This window comes from Oncorhynchus mykiss, chromosome 6 (genome assembly GCF_057628025.1).
Source record: "Oncorhynchus mykiss isolate SJ-2025 chromosome 6, ASM5762802v1, whole genome shotgun sequence".
NCBI lineage: Eukaryota > Metazoa > Chordata > Actinopteri > Salmoniformes > Salmonidae > Oncorhynchus > Oncorhynchus mykiss.
This window is the reverse complement of record NC_143027.1, coordinates 31,233,020-31,257,897: the sequence shown is the minus strand read 5'-3', so window position 1 is coordinate 31,257,897 and position 24,878 is coordinate 31,233,020. Positions and strand designations below refer to the sequence as shown.

The window sequence follows — 24,878 nt, the reverse complement described above, 5'->3', positions numbered from 1 at the left end:
ACACACAAACACTTCTAAAGAGCGTGAACTGTAGCCGTTCAAATATTTGCCTGCCACCAATAGAACAAAAAGGAGTGGACTGCTGTGATAATGGTGTAAGACTGTTCTAGTGTGGGGTGTTGCACGGCAACCAGCAACAGTACAGTCAATCATCTGAGGGAGGCAGGCAGTCTGACAATGGACACTTATCCAGGCAGGAGACTGGCCACTAATGGAGCATAAAGCCTTATATGCCCATTCTGTTCACCAACCCTCCTGTCTGTCTGCCTCTACTCCTGACGGCCGCCGGCATTACATCACTGTCTGTCTCCCACTGCTGCAGATGAAGCCCAATAAGACGTGGCTAATGCGGAAAGATGAGCAGGAGAGAAGAAAAGGCAACGTAGCCTACTATAGAGTAGAATGAAGGAGGGCGCCTTGCTGTGGCTGCTGGTGGTATGACAGATATACCAGTAGTGGTCGAAGGCAGTTGGAACCGGACTGAGACAGCTGGAACCGGTCTGAGAATTCACAGAGGGGCCTTGTTCAAGCACAACAGAGGGATTTAATGTTGGGCAACAGATAAAGACATCCTAAACATAAAAGCCTACAGAAAAGAGAGGACAACCCCAATTTAATAGATTATTTAATCTATAAAATTAAACATTCATCCTTTAAAACCATACAAAAATACTTGCATCATGGCTGCATCATGATTACAGACATGCAAATGCAGTAACATAGTAAATAAAATACACAATAGTATCAACAGAGATGTTCTAAGAGGCTCTTTGAATCAGTATAGACACTCAGTTCAGGCATAGTAGGTGTAAGGAGATGCTCTCTATAGCTGGTCAATACTTAGCAGGCCTCATCAGCAGCAGCAAGTAATCTGATCATTGCATTCATCTGGCTGTAGTCAGTTCTTTTACAGAACTAATTGGAGAACCTGCCTGCCAAATGCTACTGTACTGTAGTGCAGAAGCTACAGAGAGTACATTCAATGCCCACGTTGTTTGTAGCTGCAGCAGGCATTCATGCAGCATCCATGGAGTCAGTCATTCTGGACTTGGATCGTCAAAGAGGAGAACTAAGGCAATCTGTTGTCACAGTGTGGACCAGACTAATGTATCATCAAGGCAGGTCTCCAGTCAGAGCTGCAGTAAAGGCAGCGGGCATCTGGACACCGTTCTGGCGGAGCACACAGTGAACTTCCTGGATGTTCTTACGTAAACTCTCGGGATCACAGAGGGGCCGGAGGTCATCAGACATTTCTAGCAGCCGCAGGAGGAATGCTGCCCTGGCCCACAGACCACACAGGGTGCCATGGAAACTAGAATCCATGAGAAGGGCCAACCAGGCCGGGTCCAGGGTGTCACCTAGAATGGAAGAACAGTTAAAGGGATACTTCGGGATTTTGGCAAAGACGTTCTTTATCTACTTCCCCAGAGTCAGATGAACTTCTGGATAACATTTTTATGTCTAATTTGTGTCTCATGCTAGTAAATACCCATAGACTTCCAATCATTGCGCTAATGCTAGTTAGCTTTGGCTTGCGTAATTACCTCTAACTTCCTTCATAAGGAGACATACAAATGGTATCCACAAGTTCATCTGACTCTGGGGAAGTCGATAAAGGGCCTCATTGTCAAAAGCCCGAAGTATCCCTTTCAGCTCACGTAATCCTGTCTGCCATGACATTTTCAGTATGTTTACATGCACACTAATAATTTGATATTAAACTGATTATGGAAGTGTGCAGGGTATGGCAATAGTCAAGTAAACACTTGACTCTGTTTATCTTAAAATGGGAGTGAGGTCAAAATCGAAGTAAGCATACACTGCTTAAAACCTGGTTTTCTGAGCCATCTTTCAAGCTATTGGGACATGTAAACAGCTTAAAATCAGCGTTCCAGCCGTGTATTTGATCTGCACATGTGCCAGCAGCAGTAGCGCAAGCCTCCCTCTTATGTGCGAGTATCTTTGAAATAGTTCACATACAAACATTATATGCCCGAACTCAGAATCAAATATGCTTCGCAAAAATAACATGGTTGCTGTGGTAGAACATTTATTTTGATGGCTGATTTTCAGCATTTATTTAAGTCCCATCAGGTAGATTGATTTCAGGTGTGTCCATGTAAACAGGATTATTAGGGAAATTGTTCTTGCAAAGCATGTAAACATTTTAAGGAAACTATTATATTAATGACTAGCCACAATAATTGTGTTATTATGTGCTTTCCGACACAATCAGTAAGTATGTGGTCCTTGGCCTGTGTGTTACCTGGCTGGAGGTCTTTACAGACCCGGAGGTTCTCCAGCAGGTCTGTAACATTCTCCCTGGCCCATACACCCAGGCGTTCTCCCACCACTGAGGATGCTGGGTACTTTTCAGCGAGCTGAAGCAGGTATGGAAGCAGACATGCTGACATCACAGACGGTTCTGCAAATACGTTGGCCTCATCCTGCTCATAGAGACTGGCACACCTGTGGAACAGAGAGGGATTGATGAACAACATAAACAAAACAAAAGCCACTCGGCCTACATGCCATGAATTTGTTGACTGCCTGTGTGTGTTGTGACTCACCCAGTGTCCCTGGCCTCCCTCAGTACTGAGCTCAGGTCAGACTGGGGCATGTGACACAGCAACACCTCCAGGGCACCAGGACTATCCCAGCATTCCTCCAGCAGCAGCTCCAGCAGGAAGGGCAGAGCCTGGTTGACCTGCATCAGGTACATGCTCCTCTCCCCTCCTCCTCTCCTGGCTTGGCAGAGTGTGGAGGCAAAACCTGCCGCTTTTATCCTCACCTGCTGGCTCTCGTCCTGCAGCAGGTAAAGCCCTGTGTTGATCAACCTGCATAGGAAGAAAGACGGAGAGGACATTATGCAGCAGATTGTGACAAAGTCAGCATGCATACTGTAATTTACTTTTTAACCTACGACCCTGCTCTAGATCTCTACCTGGTGCTGAAGACAGGGAGAGGAGTGTGGTCCCTCAGGGCCATGCTCAGTAAGGGGGCCCCAGCCAGACACAGGGCCCCGGCACAGGATCTCCTGAGAGCCTCAGGGGCCTCTGGCACCCGGTGGACCTCCAACAGACTGCACCACCGAGGGAACAGAGATGTCTGAAGACTGAGACAGAGGGAGAAGAAATGTGTGAATGTTCAGTATGTTTTTTGTGGATCTGACACCCTAATGACTTGTTGTCAAGTAAATTCAAAATCATGTTAAAACAGAGATGAGTGCAGTGTGCAGAATTCTGTATGCTGACCTTTGGGAGAGCAGCAGGCTGGCAGCACACAGGGCCTGGGATAGAAACTCTGGCCCCCCTCTGTGGCCCTCCAGGGCCCCCAGCAGCAGCTCCACACACTCCAGCAGGACTGGACCCTCCAGGGGGGGAGAAGGGGAAGGCTTCTGGGACAGAGTATGGTCAGCCCCAGGAGTCATCACGGCAATTAGAGTTGTCAGATATGTCCTGCTGTACTCCACACTCTGATCCAACAGCGCCTCCTTCAGGTTGGCCTGAGTACAGAGAGCAATGTTAAACACCATTCCCATTAAACAGCATGGTCAGGTCACAATTGTCAAATCAGGAACGTGAAGTCATTAAAGGGCAGCTAATAGGTGGGAAGACTTTGCTGTCCAGAAACTGAAGGAGGTATAAAAACAGGGGCACTCACACAGGCATATTGATTGGGCCTATGGAGTTTTATTAAAAGGCAAAATAATGTTTTCTTTAGAATGTACAATAATATATGCCATTTAGCAGATGCTTTTATCCAATGTGAATTAGTCATGGGCACATACATTATATGTATGGGTGGTCCCGGGAATTGAACCCACTTCCCTGGTGTTACAACTTACAAGTGCCATGCTCTACCCAGTGGTATTTGAAAGTACTAAAGCAAAAATACTTTCAAGTACTACTTAAGTCATTTTTTGGGATATCTGTACAAAAATATAAATAGTTTACTATTTACGCTTACTTCACTCTTAAAGAAAATAGTGTACTTTTTACGCCATACATTTTCCGTGACTCCCACGGCATAACACAGCAGAGAAAAAGGATGGATATCCTTGACTGTATTAGTCTAGTTCAGATTTACCTGACCCTGTTTAGTGAGTTGGGTGTGAGCTGATACACACCCATTCATTTTCATGAGGAAAAAAAAACAATTCTCAGCTTGATTTCAGCCCTATGCAGCATTGTGTTAAAGTCATATCTTTAGTGCCTTGAATTCCTCATGTTGTATATTGAAAACTAGTCATTGAAAACTGTTGGTACGTTTTTGGACAGGGTGACTTTCCCAGCATTCTCTAGTCTAGACAGGGTGTTTATGTCTCACCTGCAGTGCCGTCTGCAGCACCTGTTGCATGCTGGTCCCACTCCATCGCCGCCTTTCAGCCGCCCAACTGACCAATGACAGCCTCAGGTCAGAGCTCTCTGTGGAGAAACTCCCCCACACCTGGCATGCCCACCGGGGCTCTGCACAGAGGAAGTGGATAGCGTTCTGATGGAAGGAGGCGGACCCAACCTGTAAAATGGAATGTCATAAACTTTCAGTATTGTGGGACCCAGATTATGAAAAGGATAACAAATCATGACAGTATCACTGGATAAGAACGGTGTGTGTGTGTGCATGTGTGTGAGAGACAGGATCTGTTGGGCACCTGGAGTCTTTGGTGTGGTGAGTGGAGCTCTGACAGGAGCACATCCCTTATCTGGCAGAGGAACCCCTGAGAGCAGAACCCCCTCAGCAGGCCTGCCACACCCAGGTAGGCCCCACGCACCAGGGGACAGTGCTGAGCCCCTGTCACCAACCACAGTCTGGACTCTACACGGTCCACCACATCACACAGTGCGTCTGGGGGAGGACTGGGGAAATAACTAAACAAATTACAAAACCTGACAGTGCCTTAATCACAGAATAAATAGAACATTAATTATAGAACCTCTATGGCCTCCATAGAATCCTTCCCTGTTTGTTTTCTACTCTGTAAACCCTCACCGTTGTGTGCATAGACCCCTGTCCAGGATGGCTCTGATCTGCAGTAGCTGTCCATGCAGACGATTGTGACAGCTGGGGTCCTGGGGCTCCGGCAGCTCTTCTGTCAACCGGAGAAGGGTGCTCACGTATTGGCAGGGGGGCGTCATGGCGACCAATGCTTTGGAGGTCATGACCCTCACACTGTAGACGGGACTGGCAGCCAGCTGGAGCAGGGGAATCAGGAAGTCTGACAGAGTGCTGCTGGGAACAAAGGTTTCATGGACCAGTTTTCATACTGCAAGGAGATGCACAGAACACTGTAAATGATTGTGTGCCTACCTGGAGAATACAGGTGTGTTATCCTTAAACAGGCCCATGGACATCATCACCTGCTTCATTGAGTAGATGCAGCTATAAAGGGATTCCTTAGCTTGACAAAATTAAATAAATGACATGAAAACAGTAATCACCCAGTTTGGTCTTGGACCCCTCGCTGGAGTTTGGCCAGGAGGGTGAGGACAGGGTAGAGGGAGGGGTGCAGGCGGAGCCGGGCCTCCCCAGAGGGACCCTGCAAGTCCTCTGCCGCCCCCCTCAACTCCCCCAGGAGGAAGGGCTGCAGGGCAGGGTAGTGGGTGAAGAAGGCGGGGGGAGACATGCCATGCTGGGTGGAGCCCTCCTCACCTCCAGAGCGCTGTCCCAGCAACCTTGAGCACAGAGAGCCTGTTCATGGGAAAGGGTTCAGTCAGAGGGAGCACAATAACAAATGAATAATTTAACATGCATGTCTGATCGCTACATGAAAGAAATTGGAGCAGACAGCACAAGTGAACCTAATGGATTCTCTCCCGGTCTATATGATCTAATGTTTGAGCTGGTCGGTTTCAGAGAATACAAATGACACTGAAACCTGAGCTCTGTCCTCAGTGTGCGCATTACAGTAGTGAGAGGGAGAGATTGTCTTTTTACTGTAGAGCTGCAGTGCAGCATTCCTCATGGCCCAGCAGGGGGAACTGAGGAGGGTCAGGGACAGGATGGCCACAGCCGGGGCAAACTGCAGCACTGCCACCCCCAGCCCAGAGCCTCGTACCAGGGCCTGCAGGGTGTGGACCGCACACACCTGGGGGAGAGGAGGGGAAAAGCCAACATTAGACAGCATGCTAACTGACCTGGACTTGAGTATCCTATTGGTATGTGTGTATCTCGATGGCTGTGCATCTCATCTGTGTACGTGGTAGGTAATGTACATGCGTATAATTATAATGTACATGCGTATAATAATAATAATAATAATTCAGAATCTGGCTAACTTTTGATGAATTCATGATGTGTATTACCTGTGGCAGGTCCAGTGTCTGGTCCCAGTCCTGGGGCAGAGGGGACCTGGCTGTGTCCAGCAGGGTGTGTATGCTGTGGGCCAGGAGGGGCCGGGCCTTACTGGCCTCCTCTGCTGACACCACACACAGGATGAGCATGGGAAGCCCTGCCGCCCGCCGGGTCACTGACGTACAGCGAGACTGCAGCACCTCTAGGCCCTGGAGAGAAAACCCCATATCAGTTAGCACACACACAGTTTAACCATACTAGCTTAATATGTATGCAACATAGCTTCATTGTTGCAGGTAAAATTAGATATGAATTGGCAGAGAATGATAAGGTACATCACTGGCCTGGACCTAAAACATACTCTACAGAAACCCCTTTACCCCATTGAGAACCCTGTCTGTGTTGTGGATGAGCATCCTCAAAAGGGCCTGGGTCAGAGGTTACCTGCTTCAGCATGTGTGCTGGGATATCCCTGAGCTCTGGGTCACTGCTGCTCAGGAGACAGGCACAGAACCTGGTAAAGCCCACACAGCAGCCCTCTACTGCCCCCTGGGGGATAGAAATGTGTATGTCAGGACTGAAGATAAGACAAGAAAACCAGGGAGGCTTTGAGTTGTGACCCATAGATGGATGTTATGTGTTTTTTACCCAGTGGCGGCATTTGAGAAGAATGTTCTTGAACACTTTAGAGGCCCTCTTCAGGTCTTCTAAAGTTAGAAAGGGTTCTGTCTGTTTGGCCTGAGCAAGGATTCTCTCCACCAGAGAACCTAGAAAGATTCCTATTTCCTGAAAAGGAAAACAACAATAGTTATTTAAGGCCAGAATGTGTTTCTTAGTGGTGCTGAACATGGGTTTGAATGTGCAGCCAGGTGGTCAGTGCGAGTGTTGATCAGTAAGATGAAGAGTACCTTGAGGGAGACCCAGCAGCAGGTGAGGACCAGACTGTGTTCCTCAGACAGCAGCACACACTCATCCCCCTCCCCCTGGTCCTCTCCTGCCACCTGGCCTACCAGAGAGGTGATGGCATTCCCCATGTCACAGAAAGATGGGGGTATATCTGGAAAAGACAAGGGCGGGGGTGAGACAACCGTTCCATTTCAAATGTACCCTTCTCCGATCTCTTGTGTGATGTCTCTTTACTCCTTCGTGGCGATACCTTTCTCATCACCGCAGGCATCCTGGTCTCCATACAGCACACCCAGTAGGAGCAGAGTGATCCTCTCCAGGAGAACCAGGATCTCTATGGTCATTCTGTGATCGACCACATCACACAGGGTGTTAGGTACCTCTAGTATACACCTCTCTAGGGCAGTCAAAATACCTGAAACAAATACATCACTCAAATAAGGTTGCAATGTCAAATGCTTTGGAATTCAACATGTTTATATACAAGCTGTTAGACAGCTGCAAAATGTAATTTTGTGAAATAGCAATGATGCAACAGGTCTCACCGTGTATGGGTTTGGTCCTTGCAGCAAGCATCATATCATCCTTAGCAATCAGGTAATGCTGCTCGAGTTCCTTGAGTAGATACCTGACCAGAGTAGAGGCCTTCGAGTCCCCAGAACTGACGTAGTTGATACGGCTGTCCAGCCAGGGCACATGAGACTGACCTCCAGACCTTCGGAGAGGGGGTCATGCAACACTGAGGTCGAGGACCAGAGCTCTGGCTACAGGTGGTGTAGAAATTAAGGTCTACTTACTTCTGGAGGAGGACCTTGATGATCAGAGCTCCCATCTGAGCCTCTGGCACACGGGGACTGCAGAGGAGCAGTTCTGCTCGGCCGAACAGCACAGGAGTAATGTCCTCCAGAAAACTAGGTGGGAAAAATCTCACCAGTAACCCTGCAGAGAGCTCCCGAATCTACATAGGAAGAAAACAGAGCAGAGAAAACACTTTATTTCACTTATCCTTTCTGTCACTTACAAATGTATTAAAAATAAAACATGGAAGTTGTAACATAAGTATTAAGTCTACCTCATTGGTGGAATCCTCTAAACAGCCAATAAGGACCAGCTGTTTTGATCGAGAGAAGAAATCCCACCATCCTCTCAGCCTTGCCCAGTTGATCAAAGAGGCCATGTTAACTACAGAAAGGGAACAAAAACCTCTTGGAATTTTGCGTCATACAGGCTGTAAAGCCCCAGAATGAAGTCAACCATCTCATTCAAACCCCCTTTACTGACCTGGGGGTTGGCCCTTCTTCTTGTCTGGGCTCCAGGTGTCTGTGCAGGTCTCTAGTACAGCAGACAGCAGCAGCAGGACAGTCTTCTTCCTCTGGTAGCTGTGTCCTGGTGCCAGATAGGACAACGTCAGCTGGGACAGCCAGTCCACAAACCCTACAATGATCAGGATGAATAGGATATTAATAAATTGCACCACACAGCTAGATGAGACAAGGAAATAAAACCATTATTTAGTGCTTCAAACTTTCACAGCTCTCACCTACTCCCTGATCCAGTGCCATCTCTGTCTCCTTTGTGAGGCTGACACCACCGTCCCTTTTTCCCTTCTGTCCTCTGAGGTGGGCCAGGCAGCTGTCTCGGATCCGGACCAGAAACCTCTTCACCCCCGCCTGAAGGTGCTGGCGGAATGGTGACGACTCGCTGTTGAGGTTCTGGGGGATGAAGGTCCTCATGGTAGACAGCTCTTCCGGCGTCGGGGCCTCTTTGGTCTTTGGGCTGCAGCATAGCAGGTTGAGGGCGGCCAGGCGGACTCGATCGTCCACACATCCCAGGGCAAGACGGAGAGTCTCCAGGGCATAGCCACTCTCCAGGGCCCAGGGGGAGCCTCCATAAGTGGCTCGGCGGGCACTCATCACACAGGCCCAGGCATGGAGGTGCCCTGGAGAGGCAGGGTCTAGAGGGGCCAGCAGGGGCTCCACAGCAGCGGGGAAGACACGCAGAGTCCAGGGCAGCAAGTGGCTGGAGCTGTTGTTCTGAAGAAGGGTCACGTCAGAGGTCAAGGCCTCCAGCAGAGTGGTCCGCCAACGCCTGGCCCACTGATTGGCCAGATCCAGCTCCAAGGGAGGAGTATCCTGGGCCAGTTCCTCACACAGCTCGCACCGCTGCTTCTGGATCAGACACTTGTAAAGCTCTGAGGCACATGGGGACAGATGATTGGTGGACATGCACTTCAGGAGATGGTTGGGAAGCTCGGAGTACTGCTCCAGCACCTGAGGGGTTAACGGAAAATTAATTATAATCAATTTCCACAACTGAACATACACTTTAAAAAGGTTAAGATGACTTTGAATACACTCACCATGTCAGTGCCAACATAAGGGAGCAGTGAACAGAGGGGGAAGTATTTGGCTTTGGCCTCCCAGGGCAGTTTGGTTATGCGGTAGAGTAAGGAAATGTGCAGGTTCTTCTGTGTGTCTCCAAAACGCTGGCAGTCCATCTCATAGATCTCCAGCAGCAGGCAGAAAGCACTGCGCACAACCTCTGACACACCCTCGACCTAGGCATGTGTTAGGAGAAATGGGATGTTATCGTTACTACTATACTTTGCCCATGAGCTGTTCTTGTCTATTCATGTTCTGTATTATGTCATGTTTTGTGTGAATCCCAGGAAGAATAGCTGCTGCTTTTGCAACAACTAATGGGGATCCTAATAAAATACCCCCCCCCCCCCCCCCAAAATATGTATATATACACACACACATACAGTGGGGCAAAAAAGTATTTAGTCAGCCACCAAGTTCTCCCACTTAAAAAGATGAGAGAGGCCTGTAATTTTCATCATGACAACTATTTCAACTATGACAAACAAAATGAGAGAAAAAAAATACAGAAAATCACATAGGATTTTTTATGAATTTATTTGAAAATGATGGTGGAAAGTAAGCATTTGGTCACCTACAAACAAGCAAGATTTCTGGCTCTCACAGACCTGTAACTTCTTCTTTAAGAGGCTCCTCTGTCCTCCACTCATTACCTGTATTAATGGCACCTGTTTGAACTTGTTATCAGTATAAAAGACACCTGTCCACAACCTCAAACAGTCACACTCCAAACTACACTATGGCCAAGACCAAAGAACTGTCAAAGGACACCAGAAACAAAATTGTAGACCTGCACCAGGCTAGGAAGACTGAATCTGCAATAGGTAAGCAGCTTGGTTTGAAGAAATCAACTGTGAGAGCAATTATTAGGAAATGGAAGACATACAAGACCACTGATAATCTCCCTCAATCTGGGGCTCCACGCAAGATCTCACCCCGTGGCGTTAAAATGATCACAAGAACGGTGAGCAAACATCCCAGAACCACACGGGGGGCCCTAGTGAATGACCTGCAGAGAGCTGGGACCAAAGTAACAAAGCCTACCACCAGTAACACACTACGCCGCCAGGGACTCAAATCCTGCAGTGCCAGACGTGTCCCCCTGCTAAAGCCAGTACATGTCCAGGCCCGTCTGAAGTTTGCTAGAGAGCATTTGGATGATCCAGAAGAAGATTGGGAGAATGTCATATGGTCAGATGAAACCAAAATATAACTTTTGGTAAAAACTCAACTCGTCGTGTTTGGAGGACAAAGAATGCTGAGTTGCATCCATAGAACACCATACCTACTGTGAAGCATGGGGGTGGAAACATCATGCTTTGGGGCTGTTTTTCTGCAAAGGGACCAGGACGACTGATCCGTGTAAAGGAAAGAATGAATAGGGCAATGTATTGTGAGATTTTGAGTGAAAACCTTCCATCAGCAAGGGCATTGAAGATGAAACGTGGCTGGGTCTTTCAGCATGACAATGATCCCAAACACACCGCCTGGGCAACGAAGGAGTGGCTTCGTAAGAAGCATTTCAAGGTCCTGGAGTGGCCTAGCCAGTCTCCAGATCTCAACCCCATAGAAAATCTTTGGAGGGAGCTGAAAGCCCGTGTTGCCCAGCAACAGCCCCAAAACATCACTGCTCTAGAGGAGATCTGCATGGAGGAATGGGCCAAAATACCAGCAACAGTGTGTGAAAACCTTGTGAAGACTTACAGAAAACGTTTGACCTCTGTCATTGCCAACAAAGGGTATATAACAAAGAATTGAGATAAACTTTTGTTATTGACCAAATACTTATTTTCCACCATAATTTGCAAATAAATTCATTAAAAATCCTACAATGTGATTTTCTGGATTTTTTTTCTAATTTTGTCTGTCATAGTTGAAGTGTACCTATGATGAAAATTACAGGCCTCTCTCATATTTTTAAGTGGGAGAACTTGCACAATTGGTGGCTGACTAAATACTTTTTTGCCCCACTGTATAACACCATTTATATTAATAATGAGATGATTGGAAACTCACTGGACTCTCAGCATTGTCCCAGATGACCTGGATGAGTTGTTGTCTCAGGCTAGAGTCATCGGGCAGCAGGGGAGCGCTGGTCACCTCCCAGATCTCAGCTAGACACTCCTTAACACTCTTCAGCCACAGTGTTAACACTGCCATCAGACATAGGCTTTATTAAACGTTGATTTGATACTCAGGTATTTCTTACTTTCATTACGTTTGCACTTACAGAAACACACATAGGCACTGGTTTGGTTTTACAATACCTTCAAAGACATAGTAGTGACAGTCAAGCTTCTCCTCACACAAAGCAGAGACCAAAGGAAACAAACCACCCAGGAGTAGACAAGTCTGAAGCAATAGAGAGAACTTTGAATCAGAAACCACATTTTCTAGATTGGCCGAGAATTCCATAAGAACGAATGAAGAAGATATATCAGTTAGCATGAGCAGTCTGTGACATACCCCTGTGGTGTCCACCTGACTGACTAGGATGCCCCTTCTACAGCAGGTCAGCAGACCCCTGCTCACAGCCAGTCTGTCCACTCCGTCCTGCGAGCGGGGGCTGCACTGCACCTGGAGACCACCCACACACAGCTGCCAGGGCTCTGAGTAACACACATCAACCAGTGGCATATATTATTATTTTTTTTAATCATCACAGTCCTTATATGCATAGGGTTATGGTTCAAATCCTTCATATGTGTTGTGATGATTTGTAATGTAAACAATGTAGAATGTAAACAATAAAAGTCAACATACAATGTCAACAATATGAAAGTCCTGAATGTGTACCTGAGTGAGTGACTTGTAGCAGACTCCAGGCAGCTGCTCCTCCCTCCCCTCCCTCGAGTACGGTGTTAATCAGCATGGCCACTGTGGTGCCAGCCAGGAGACGGGTGTCCCTGTTGGAGCACTGCCCGCACACAGAGGAAACAAGTAATATAGTAATAAAATAAAATAAATGCTATTTAGCACACGCTTTTATCTAAAGCAACTTACAGTCATGCATGCATAATCTTTACATATGGGTGATCCCGGTAATGTAACCCACTACCCTGGTGTTACATGGGCCATGCGCTACCAAATGAGCTACAAAGGACCATGCAGTAAGAGAAAGTGCTGGACCATGGAGCGACATCAGGGAGAACAGACTGGCAAACCTGAATCATATTTATTTAAAATAGTTTGGGATTTAACCTGAATCGATGTCAAACACAGACCTGTCCCAGGATGATGTCCATTAGAGACTGTAGGATGCTCTGCACTGCCAAACTCCCCTGTTCCTTCTCCCACACCAGAGGGGCCACCTCACCTGGCAACAGCTGAAAAACCTGCAAACACACCTGAAGGGACATGTCGCAGATCAGTAAGACACCTACTAACACAGCCAACTCACAGGTCAGTTCAGTGACAAGACGTCTTCTGAACAGTGCTTCAAATGAATGAATGAAAAATGAAAAAAGACGAGTACAATTTTGTTGACAAGCGCAAGGAAGTTAAAGGTTGATAAAGTGCATATAGAGTATTTACCTTGACAGCTTGGTAACACAGTGGTCCATTTCTCAAACCCTCCTGCTCCAGTATTACAGGGAATAACTCAGCCACTTTATCTATCAAGGAAGGGCAGGCCTCTCGCCACAGCTCACGACCAATAGAGCTGTCCTCCAGGAACATGCAAGCTGCAAACACAAACCACACACAGGAGATCACTTGACACCTAAAATGAGGCCAAAAAGATAATAGTTAATATTGACAATGCCACTCACACTAAAACAAAGAACAATTCAAGATGATTCTAATCCACAACTAACCTATCTGGAGGTCCCCAATGGATAATGCCTGAAAAGGAAAGATGCTGAAATATTAACATTAAACATTATCACATTGCTAAAGAATACTTCTAGCCATGGATTATTTTTAGAACAATACACATACCTGATCCTTTCCCACAATAGTGCACAAACAGTGCTGGATTTCTCGAAAAACCAGCAAACGATTGACTTCTGCCAGATGTTGTAACATCTGTAATGGCATGATCAAATACATATTCAGAATAGCACTTTAGTTATTCAGCATTGAAAACATAACTTCTAAAGGACAGAGCTTGTTCTGGACCTGGTCTAATTTGCGACTGGCGATGTTAAACATCTGCATCTGCATGGCGACGAGTAGCCTGATGAGTGGCAAGAGGAGCCTCTCTTCTAAACACCGAAGCTGCTTCACTGGGATCTTCCTCAGCAGCTGGCCTGCCTCCTCCAGACTACGCTCTTTGCATCGCTTTATGTTGCTCCTGTTCAGAGACAGACAACATGCCATGAAGATGAGTGACACCGACGGTAAACAATGAATGTGTACTAATTGGTTGGAAATGGAGCTGGAACCAGCAACTCCGTGACACCGCAGGGACTATCCCACTGCTGCCACCAGTGTAGTGATGGAGATAGAACAATCGCTGCATGGCTTGAATCAACAACCCTTTGCTTATTGTGATGTGAATGCATTACCACCTGAAAACCCAGATTTCTTGGCAGAGGCAGTAGTACATGCATTCCCACACATGCATTGTCATACAAACATCAGGGGTGTATTCATTATGGAAACAGTTTAACGTTTTAGCACCAAACAGAAGCATCAGAGCATAACGACAGTTTCTATTGGAAAAATGCAGGTAGGTCACTCCTGTTTCATTCTGTTTAAGAAACATTTTGCAACAGAATCGGTGTAATGAATAAAACACATTAGGCACTTGTAAACCAGATTTACCTTGAGCACTCATCAAGTTTGTTCATGAAAAGCTTTAACGTAGTGCTGACATCTGTGGGTATTTTATCCTCAGTGACCACACAGTCTAGTACAGCTTTCATCTGATCTTCGACCGATTGAACAGGCACCATTGTTTGTTAATTCCCGAAAGTTTGTCTTAAAATTATCCCTGGAAAGAAAGAGAACATGCTTCCTCGTGTTTTTCTTGTCAAACTAAATCTACTGTTGCGGAGTTGAGTCGTTACAGAACAGTGCATTATCAATTACCGCCATCTAGTGTATAGGAGTATGCGTTCGGTTAGCAAATCATCTTTGTAACATTACATTACGCTTTTGTGTTCATGTTTTGTTGTCAATTCATTAGGGTGCATGCAGAGAGTCCATATAATAGTGCAGGTTGCAAATTTACTTCTAGAAGTTTGCTATAACAGATATATTCTTTGTCTGTTTCCGTAGTACAGAACAGTCCCACGAAGGTCGCTGTTGGCTATCTCAGTAGAAGCTCGCCCATTTCTGGAGCATGAACGCAAGTAATCCCCTAAACTGTGATTGGTTAATATGTCATTGCCATTGACATCGCTCTACAACAATTTGCAAAAATGGTGACTCCCTGGTGAGGTGGAACAATTGCGTTCTCTACAGGTTGTAGGGAAGGTTCACAGATATAACAATTCGTTATATATATACAATATATATATATATATATATTAGGTTTAGTTATACAAATCTTTGGAAGGCTCGCAGTTCGATTCCGGGGAGGACTACGGTTCTTTCCGGTTTAAGAAAAATATGTCGGAAGCCGGTGCTGAGTTCGAAACAAAATAAGTGAAGACGAATGTTCCGATTGGACAACAGCAGTAGCGAAAACTATAACAAAAATGAAATTGTCTAAAATTGGAGTGGATGATACGTGTATGAATGATAATGAATCGCTTCTTGTTGGGATGCATATGTGGGAAACCCGTTTGATGTGTCAAATGGTGAGGTATGCGCTGGAAAAAGTCTGTCATACATACTGGTCTTATTTTGATGAATCGTATTTCTGAAGAACATAGGAAGATTGCAGTGAGCCTCAAAAGAATCTGAATAACAGAAGTTTTGAACTTCGGAGTAGAGCACTCTCAAAGGAGTCGTTGAATACCGGAAGAAGATTCCTGGTGTGGCTGGTGCCCAGCGTCTAACCCGCTGGGTGAATGGAGAAAAAGAAGAGTGTCGGCCCAGTTGTTTTCTGATAAATAGAAAATACCTACGCACGTGAAGCTTGGTTATGTAAGATACGCTGTACGAACTGTCGTCCCTAACACATTGCAGTGTAAGCAGTGGCGGTTTTAGCTTGTATGGCTCCCTTGGCGAACCCGCCGCCGCTCCCCCCAAAAAGCACCATTCTGTACTAACTAATTTTTATTCAGACATTTGGAACAACACAAATAAATTTAACATTTGAAAACTATATAAATCAAAAAAATATATACAAAAAGACTCATGAATAAAGTGACAAAGAAACAAATTGTAGTATATAAATACAAATAAAAAATATCATTATTACACTATTACCCTACTGCTAACAAAAAACACAAATAAAACTAAATTGCACAAATCCTATACCACACAAATACACAACACACTTTCAAAGAAGAGAACCTGATTATTACACTATTGCACTTCAAACAAGAAACACACTAAATTGCACAAATAATTGCATTACTAAATGCATTAGTACTGTACAAAGGTAGAGGTGCGCTATTTGATAGATTCCCCCTACCTCGGGTTTCCAGTGGGGGAACCTGAGGTCAACAACCCATTTCATACTTCTGAGTGGGAGACCTTCCCAGGCACTAGCCTGCCTAGCTCACTGACGATCCAGGACGTCCACTCCGACAAGGTTAATTGACCCACAGTCCCACACGATGACAAGATATCATTGACGTAACGTGCAAATTAGTGATAGATCGCACAAATGTCACCTTTCCAATTTGTTTTTGTGCGGGCGCCTCGTGCAGCCCCCGGCAAGATGCCTCCCTGAGGCTGCCCATGTCGCTTATACCTACATCCGCATCATTAGAATTGATAAGGATTTGGCCATGTTTCAAGTGTATGCTGATGGACAGGGTATTGATGAACGATGTGTAGAAGAACGACGGTGTTGCAATTGTGGTGGTGATCATGATCCCGAGTTCCTGGAGTGCCCTGTAAGGGTGAAGGAGATTGAGGTGGCAAAAGGTAGAGCAGTCAATCGAATCTCCTATGCGGAGGCGATTAAAATAATTGAGGAAACAAGTGACGCTAGTGAAGCTATGGTAGTAGACGCACCACAGCCTGTAGTCATTTTTTTTAGAGGGGGATCAGCTTAATATTCCGGAAAGATTGTTGCTTCCATCATTGTAATTGTCTGCATAATTTCCAATCCCCCATATATTTTTTTGGGTAAATATATATATACATATACATACACATATGTATACACAAACATTCATAGTTCATAGTTCGCAACGAGCCAGGCGGCCCAAACTGCTGCATATACCCTGACTCTGTTGCAAGAGAAATTACACATTTTCCCTAGTTAAAATAAATTCATGTTAGCAGGCAATATTAACTAAATATGCAGGTTTAAAATATATACTTGTGTATTGATTTTAAGAAAGGCATTGATGTTTATGGTTAGGTACACGTTGGAGCAACGTGTACCGAATCGATTAAATGCAACGCAGAACACGCTAGATAAACTAGTAATATCATCAACCATGTGTAGTTAACTAGTGATTATGATTGATTGATTGATTGATTTTTATAATATAAGTTTAATGCTAGCAAGCAACTTACCTTGGCTTACTGCATTCGCAGTTTATTGTTTTGAAAACTTGAAATCGGCCCTAATTAATCGGCCATTACGATTAATTGGTTGACCTCTAATTCCAGGTATGCAAAGCTCTTAGACTTACCCATAAAGACTCTCAGCTGAAATCGCTGCCAAATGTGATTCAGTGGTGTAAATACTTATGTAAATGTGATACTTCTGCATTTAATTTTCAATAAATTTACAGCAATTTCTAAAAACATGTTTTCACTTTGACATTATGGGGTATTGTGTGTGGATGGGTGAGAACATTTATACACCTGTTGTACACCTGTTTACGAAACATATGACATAACATTTGATTTGAATTTAAGAAAATGTTTTGTTTTTCTGTCTTGAATAAAAGTAATAATGGAAAAGAATAATGGCTGGGTCTTGACTTGTTTATTAAATTGTATTATGTAGTCTCGTTTGTGTAGCCAGAAGGCCGACATTTCATTTATTTATGCAGTGACTAAATACATTTTTTTAAACAAAACCTTGAGATGATAATTAAATGTATTGCTAGAATAGGCCTACCATTGATTTTCAGGCTAATGAATGATAACAAATGTAATAAGTCAATCTTAGCTGTTATATACAGTAGAGATACATACTTTTTTTAGAATATACCTTTATTATTCCACACAAACTCTACCACCCTTCCCCCAATTGGAGTAAACTAATAAACAATAACACTTAGGCTTCTACCTTCAGTTTATAAATATTTTATCCATTTTACAGACACAATCTATTTTACAATAGTTATATTTTGTTTGTTTTTTGTCCTTCCTCTATTTCTGATCCATCTGGTCCATCCAGTTTGATATCTATTTGTAACTGTGCTATTTCACAGATTTTCTTAACTTACAGTTGATGTCGGAAGTTTACATACACTTAGGTTGAAGTCATTAAAACTCGTTTTTCAACCACTCAACAAATTTCTTGTTAACAAACTATAGTTTTGGCAAGTTGGTTAGGACATCTACTTTGTGCATGACACAAGTCATTTTTCCAACAATTGTTTACAGACAGATTATTTAACTTATAACTCACTTTATCACAATTCCAGTGGGTTAGATGTTTACATACACTAAGTTGACTGTGCCTTTAAACAGCTTGGACAATTCAATTTCAGGGCTTTAGAAGCTTCTGATAGGCTAATTGACATCATTTGAGTCAATTGGAGGTGCATCTGTTGATGTATTTCACACCAGCTCTGTCAGGAGGAATGGGCCAAAATTCACCCAACTTATTGTGGGAAGCTTGTGGAAGTCTACCCGAAACGTTTGACCAAAGTTAAACAATTTAAAGGCAATGCTACCAAATAATAATTGAGTGTATGTAAACTTCTGATCCACTGGGAATGTGATGAAAGAAATAAAAGCTGAAATAAATAATTATCTCTACTATTATTCTGACATTTTACATTCTTAAAATAAAGTGGTGATCCTAACTTAAAACAGGGAATTTTGTTCTTTATGTACATTTTTCTTTATTGCTAAGGCACTAGGATTGGACTATAGTGAGAACCTGACCCAATATATTCTGCTCAGGTAAGTCACTGGATACACACACTGAGAAGTTGATCAAAATACCGCTCAATGCATACAAATGAGAAGGATCCATGTCTCTCTGTAGAATGTTTGACCTTCCTCTTCTACCTCTGTTAGATCACAGCAATACACAAAGCCAGGATGGAGAGCCATGTTACTGAACTGTAACATGGTATTCCGTCCCACCGGCACATCCACGTTAGGGTCATTGTGACAGAGGTGGTGGTGGTGTGGGGGGGGGGGGGTTGCCTTAGTGGGAGATCCAAGCAGTGGAAGTCAGATAAGTGGCAAAAGCCTATAACACTGTCCATTGCCATCACACCTATGTTACTTTTCTGTCTGTGCTGTCCTTCTTTTGAGACAAAAAAAAGTGTGATTGAATAAAGTCCTCCTTGTTAGGACTACTGTCTCTGATGTGAGTGTTGCCCCGACTGTGACTCAGTCTTTCCCTGTCACCTCCACCATCACCTTCACTGATATCCCCATCAACACAGGACCACCCAAAACCAGGTGACCCCTGAAATACTAAAGCCCTCAGAATTGAAATCAACAGCTTCCGTATAATGTTTTTATGACTACGTTGAAAGGTTTGGGAAGTGCTGTGAATAAAACTCTGATGTGGTTCTGCCCTGGTGTCCTTCAGGTTTCAGATTAACTTTACTGAGTATGACTGTGACAGGAATGATGTGTACTGGCCCCAGCTGTCTTTCCCCCTCACCAGGTATTACACAGGTGAGACTCTGCTGTCCCAAGATGTGACAAGTGAAATATTATAAATAGATGATGGCAGTAGGATTAAAGCTTTCCCTCCACCCTTCTACCTCCAGGTGAGTTCTGGCCAAGGGCCTTATCCTGGTGTTTTTCTTCATCGCTGCCTCCATTCTTGAGACTCGATGGAAACAGATCCGACAGGCATGGAGAAGTGCTTTTCTCTAAACCCAGGTATCTGAGAAATAGTGAGGTAATAATCAGACAAATTAACATGCACTAACTCTTGAGGCTTGAATATGCTTGATCCTGCTGTTTGAAAAATAATGTCTGAACATTGTTATTGATGTAATGAAGTCATGTTCAGGTGATAAGCTTAACAGTTTCAGCAGGTTTTTATGGTTTATAAGAATGTAAATTATCAAGTTTGATTGTATTTTGATATTTTTAAAGATATTTTTGTACCTTTTAAAATCTAAAATTTTTGATTAACTTGAAATGTGAATCTGGCCTGGGACAAAGATTGTCTATTATATTTATGAGATATTCAAGTGACCGCTCTAAGAATGGAAGAGGTGAGATCAGGTGGGACCATTCTAACCAATGAGAGGGCAGATACAAGTGTGAACAACAGGCATAGAGATAGATAGAGGACTCGTCTTTGTATCTGTGCCATTCTAGCACCTGCGATGGCATGGACAGTGCCATTGAAGACATCTCTATTTTATAGTAGTCCATTTCCTTCTTCATTGGCTGATTACTCCCTACTCATAGCAATCCCCACCTAGTTGATTACTTTATTTTAAAGTAGTACATTTTCTTCTTCTTCATTGGCTGATTGCTCCCAACTCATAGGAATCCCTATATAATAGACAATATTTGTCCCAGGCCAGATTCACATGTCAAGTTAATAAAAATGCTTTCCCTTACATCAGACTTTTTTGTACATGATGTTGCCGCTACCGTCTCTTATGACCGAAAATAACTTCTGGACATCAGGACTGTGATTACTCACCACGGACGGGCAGAATCCTTTTTTTCTTTTAACGAGCCTGAACGAGCTTGAACGAGCCCAACGCGAACAACATACTGCTTTCTCGGGAACAGGCACAGATCCCCGTGATTTGCGTGAAGAGGAGGCAGAAAAAAAGGTGCTAGAGGGCAGGCTGCCTTCTGAGAATTTGTAAGCGATCGAATAAACCCACACTTCCTTCCATTCTGCTAGCAAACGTGCAATCTTTGGATAATAAAATTGATGACCTACGCAGAAGATTAAACTACCAATGGGACATTCAAAACTGTAATATCTTATGCTTCACTGAGTCGTGGCTGAATGATGATATTATCAACATACAGCTGGCTGGTTATACTCTGTACCGGCAGGATAGAACAGCAGCGTCTGGTAAGACAAGGGACGGCTGAATATGTATTTTTGTAAATAACAGCTGGTGCACGATTTGTAAGGAAGTCTCCAACTATTGCTCGTCTGAGGTAGAGTATCTCATGATAAGCTGTAGACCACTCTATCTACCTAGAGAGTTTTCATCTGTATTTTTCGTAGCTGTTTACATACCACCACAGTCAGAGGCTGGCACTAAGACAGCACTGAATGAGCTGTATTCCGCCATAAGAAAACAAGAAAACGCTCACCCAGAGGCGGCGCTCCTAGTAGCCGGGGACTTTACTGCAGGAAAACTTAAATCCGTTTTACCAAATTTCAGTCAGGATGTTAAATGTGCAACAGGAGGAAAAAAACTCCACACACAGAGACGCATACAAAGCTCTCCCTCACCCTCCATTTGTCAAACCTAACCATAATTCTATCCTCCTGATTCCTGCTTACAAGCAAAAATTAAAGCAGGAAGCACCAGTGACTAGATCAATAAAAAAGTGGTCAGATGAAGCAGAAGCTAAACTACAGGGCTGTTTTGCTAGCACAGACTGGAATATGTTCCGGGATTCCTCTGATGGCATTGAGGAGTACACCATATCAGTCATTGGCTTCATCAATAAGTGCATTGATGACATCGTCCCCACAGTGACCGTATGTACATACCACAACCAGAAACCATAGATTACAGGCAACATCCGCACTGAGCTAAAGGCTAGAGCTGCCACTTTCAAGGAGCGGGACTCTAACCCTTGAAGCTTATAAGAAATCCCGCTATGCCCTCCGACAAACCATCAGACAGGCAAAGCGTCAATACAGGACTAAGATCGAATCGTACTAAACGGGCTCTGACGCTCGTGGCAGGGCTTGCAAAAAATTATAGACTGCAAAGGGAAGCACAGCCGAGAGCTGCCCAGTGACACAAGCCTACCAGACAAGCTAAACTACTTCTATGCTCGCTTCGAGGCAAATAACACTGAAACATGCATGAGAGCACCAGCTGTTCCAGAATAACTTTTAAACAGGTCAACATTCACAAGGCTGCTGGGCCAGACGGATTACCAGGACTTGTACTGCAAGCATGCACTGACCAACTGACACGTGTCTTCACTGACATTTTCAATCTCTCCCTGTCCGCGTCTGTAATATCAACATGTTTTCAGCAGACCACCACAGTCCCTTTGCCCAAGAACACTAAGGTAACCTGCCTAAATGACTACTGACCCGTAGCACTCACGTCTGTAGCCATGAAGTGCTTTGAAAGGCTGGTCATGGCTCACATCAACACCATTATCCCAGAAACCCTAGACCCACTCCAATTTGCATACCACCCCAACAGAATTCGAAATAAATCACAACAGTGTCACCAGCTAAGCACACCCACACCATCACACCTCCATCCTCCTTGCTTCACGGTGGGAACCACACATGCGGAGATCATCCGTTCACCTACTCTGCGTCTCACAAAGACACGGCGGTTGGAACAAAAAATCTCAAAGATTTCCACCGGTCTAATGTCCATTACTCGTGTTTCTGGGCCAACAAGTCTCTTCTCTCTTCTTATTGGTGTCCTTTAGTGGTTTTCTTTGCAGCAATTCGACCATGAAGGCCTGATTGACGCAGTCTCCTCAACAGTTGATGTGAAGATGTGTCTGTTACTTGCATACTCTTTGAAGCATTTATTTGGGCTGCAATTTCTGAGGTTGATAACTCTAATGAACTTATCCTCTGCAGCAGAGTTAACTCTGCGTCTTCCTTTCCTGTGGCGGTCCGGATTGACTGACCTTCATGTCTTAAAGTAATGGTGGACTGGCGTTTCTCTTTTCTTATTTGAGCTGTTCTTGCCATAATATGGACTTGGTCTTTTAACAAATCTGCTGTATACCACCCCTACCTTGTCACAACACAACTGATTGGCTCAAACACATTAAGAAGGAAAGAATTTCCACAATTGAACTTTTAACAATGCATTCCAGGTCACGACCTCATGAAGCTGGTTGAGAGAATGCCAAGAGTATTTAACCTTCATTTATCTAGGCAAGTCAGTTAAGAACAAATTCTTATCTTACAATGACTCCATACCCCGACCAAACCCTCCCCTTACCCGGACAACGCTGGGCCAATTGTGCACCGCCCTATGGGACTCCCGATCACGGACGGTTATGATACCTCTAGCACTGAGATGCAGTGCCTTAGACTGCTGCATCACTCGGGAGCTAAGACAAAGGGTGGCTACTTTGAAGAATCTCAATTATAAAATATGTTTTGATTTGTTTAACACTTTTTTGGTTACTACATGATTCCATATGTTATTTTATTGTTTTGATGTCTTCACTATTATTCTACAATGTAGAAAATAATTAAAATAAAGAAAAACCATTGAATGAGTAGGTGTGTCCAAACTTTTGACTGGTACTGTATGCTTCAGTAAGGTTGGCTTCTTAGCGTTCATAGCAATGGTTATCACAGAAAATAGATGTTGTGGTGCCAGCTGCAGAGATGTATTTTGGCATACGAGAGATTTGACTTCAGAAGAGTTACAGGATGTGTTGAGTGGTGGTGTCCCGTCCTCCCAGGCCGTTGGCATGGTGCAGGAGCAGATAGGGTCAAAGTAGTGGAATGAGGTTGTGGACTTTTAATGAGTGTAGAGTTAGTTGGTAGGGTGTTTTTTTATTATATATTTTTTTAGTTTAGTTTAGTTTTTCCTTTTCCCATTTTGTTTCACAAAGTATAATATATTTATATTATGGTCCAGTTGAAGGCGGTAATGCAATATATTGGAAGCCAACCGATGTTAAACTCAAAAGAAGAAGACTTGCGGAGTTGGATGATGGTTGGGTCAAGTCGGAGCTCCCGTTTTCTCCCGAGTTACCAGTCGTCTTGAACGCACTGAAGTCGGAGATTTCCAAGTTGTTTTGAACGCGGCATAACTTGCATACAAGCTCCATATCAATGGGCGCATGAGTATTTAAAGCAAGTCAGTCTTATTTGAAGTTTCTAAAATGTGCTTATAGTAATAGTTATCTACCGGAACGTTTGTACTGTCAGAAGCTAGTTAACGTTACCACAACTTGATTGAGAAGAGAATTTACGGAACCATCTAACGCTAGCTAGTGACAGAGTGGACCTTCTGGTTCGCTAAATCGATAGCCACGTTAATATGGTTACAGCAAGATGACTTCGACGGGTCCTTTTTGAGACTCACTGGACTGGAGACGTATCACTGATGGGCCAATGATTGACACGGTGTTGAAGTGAATGCACCGGTAGTTTGCTAGCCAGCCAGCTAGCTGCTAGCTTGCTTGCCAGCTAGCTACTTCTAAGACGCCGGAGCTCGCCGGTGAGATTGTTCGTCCGCTAAGCCTACCCAGGGAAGTGGTTTGTGCTCGTGACTAAGATTAGCTGAAACTAGCGAGCCGGTTGTATTGTGTGAGGAGAAGCGCAGGCTGTCAAGATGGGCTCGTTGTTCCGAAGTGAAGAGATGTGTTTGACCCAGCTGTTTCTGCAGTCTGGATCAGCATACGACTGCATCAGCGAACTGGGAGAAATGGGTATGGTGGAATTCAGAGACGTAAGTATTGATCCCCAAATAAACTGTCATCTAACTAGCACAGCTGTATTGAAACAAATTGAAAAGTTATTCTCTCATTGGTGCTGTTGTATTGTGAGCTGTCACTGTCAGACATGAGCAGGAATGTAGAATATTGCCCATTGGTTTCCTTAACACAAGACCTGACACAAGATGGCTTATATAACACGTCAAGTCTAACCATATTGAGTACAGTAGATTGCTTGCTTTACCGATGTTAACAGGTTCTTGTGAGGAGTCTGGACCAGTTTGATTTCATTCGTTGCAACTTGCCCTGTAGAGCAGTGGTCACCAACCTTTCCCGAGGCAAGACCACTTTGAGGCTAAATTCAAGCAGAGATCTACTGCTCAGATTGTTTTTAAACATGACTTAAACGTAAGCCGAGGCAACAATAACCAATTAAAAACAGTTTTCTAGTAATGAGGTTTTTTCATTATGCTATATGGCCAATAG

General features: G+C 44.3%; 2 protein-coding genes across 9 annotated transcripts in view; one reads left to right on the top strand and one right to left on the bottom strand.

Moving 5' to 3' along the window:
• Positions 1-607: 607 nt before the first annotated feature.
• On the bottom strand, positions 608-14,601 carry si:ch211-225b11.4 (tRNA (32-2'-O)-methyltransferase regulator THADA). Of its 8 annotated transcripts, none has more exons than XR_016496625.1 (31): positions 14,349-14,601; positions 13,701-13,875; positions 13,521-13,607; positions 13,397-13,424; positions 13,116-13,264; positions 12,806-12,928; positions 12,378-12,498; positions 12,048-12,190; positions 11,849-11,933; positions 11,598-11,734; positions 9,560-9,757; positions 8,741-9,470; positions 8,482-8,634; positions 8,273-8,382; positions 7,998-8,158; positions 7,746-7,915; positions 7,451-7,615; positions 7,203-7,351; positions 6,943-7,080; positions 6,739-6,843; positions 6,306-6,503; positions 5,879-6,088; positions 5,442-5,691; positions 4,993-5,232; positions 4,655-4,859; positions 4,330-4,518; positions 3,255-3,505; positions 2,945-3,115; positions 2,571-2,837; positions 2,267-2,469; positions 608-1,358 (listed from the first exon to the last, which is right to left on the bottom strand). XR_016496625.1 is itself a non-coding variant. In XM_021606125.3 (31 exons), exons 1-31 carry the CDS (start codon positions 14,477-14,479, stop codon positions 1,114-1,116), a joined length of 5,628 nt encoding a protein of 1,875 aa, XP_021461800.3. In that variant the 5' UTR covers positions 14,480-14,601; the 3' UTR covers positions 608-1,113. The 8 variants fall into 8 exon arrangements, 4 of the variants coding, with proteins under 4 accessions (XP_021461800.3, XP_090093776.1, XP_090093779.1 ...); XR_016496624.1 differs by having other exon boundaries at positions 4,993-5,229; XM_021606125.3 differs by having other exon boundaries at positions 5,938-6,088.
• Positions 14,602-23,246: 8,645 nt separating this feature from the next.
• The window catches only part of LOC110525727 (V-type proton ATPase 116 kDa subunit a 2), a 32,406-nt gene continuing 30,774 nt past the window's right edge, over positions 23,247-24,878 (top strand). The window contains exon 1 of the mRNA XM_021606123.3: positions 23,247-24,406. Within this exon, the coding sequence (XP_021461798.3) occupies positions 24,290-24,406 (117 nt within the window). The 5' untranslated portion in view covers positions 23,247-24,289. The remainder of the gene's footprint in view (positions 24,407-24,878) is intronic.

Bases quoted from the DNA above. Each gene is read 5' to 3' on its own strand.
- si:ch211-225b11.4 (XM_021606125.3), bottom strand. From the start codon at position 14,479: ATGGTGCCTGTTCAATCGGTCGAAGATCAGATGAAAGCTGTACTAGAC. The intron at 13,876-14,348 runs GTAAATCTGGTT...GTCTCTGAACAG, and splicing joins AAACTTGATGAGTGCTCAAG to GAGCAACATAAAGCGATGCA. The intron at 5,233-5,441 runs GTGATTACTGTT...CTTTGTTCCCAG, and splicing joins GGGGTCCAAGACCAAACTGG to CAGCACTCTGTCAGACTTCC.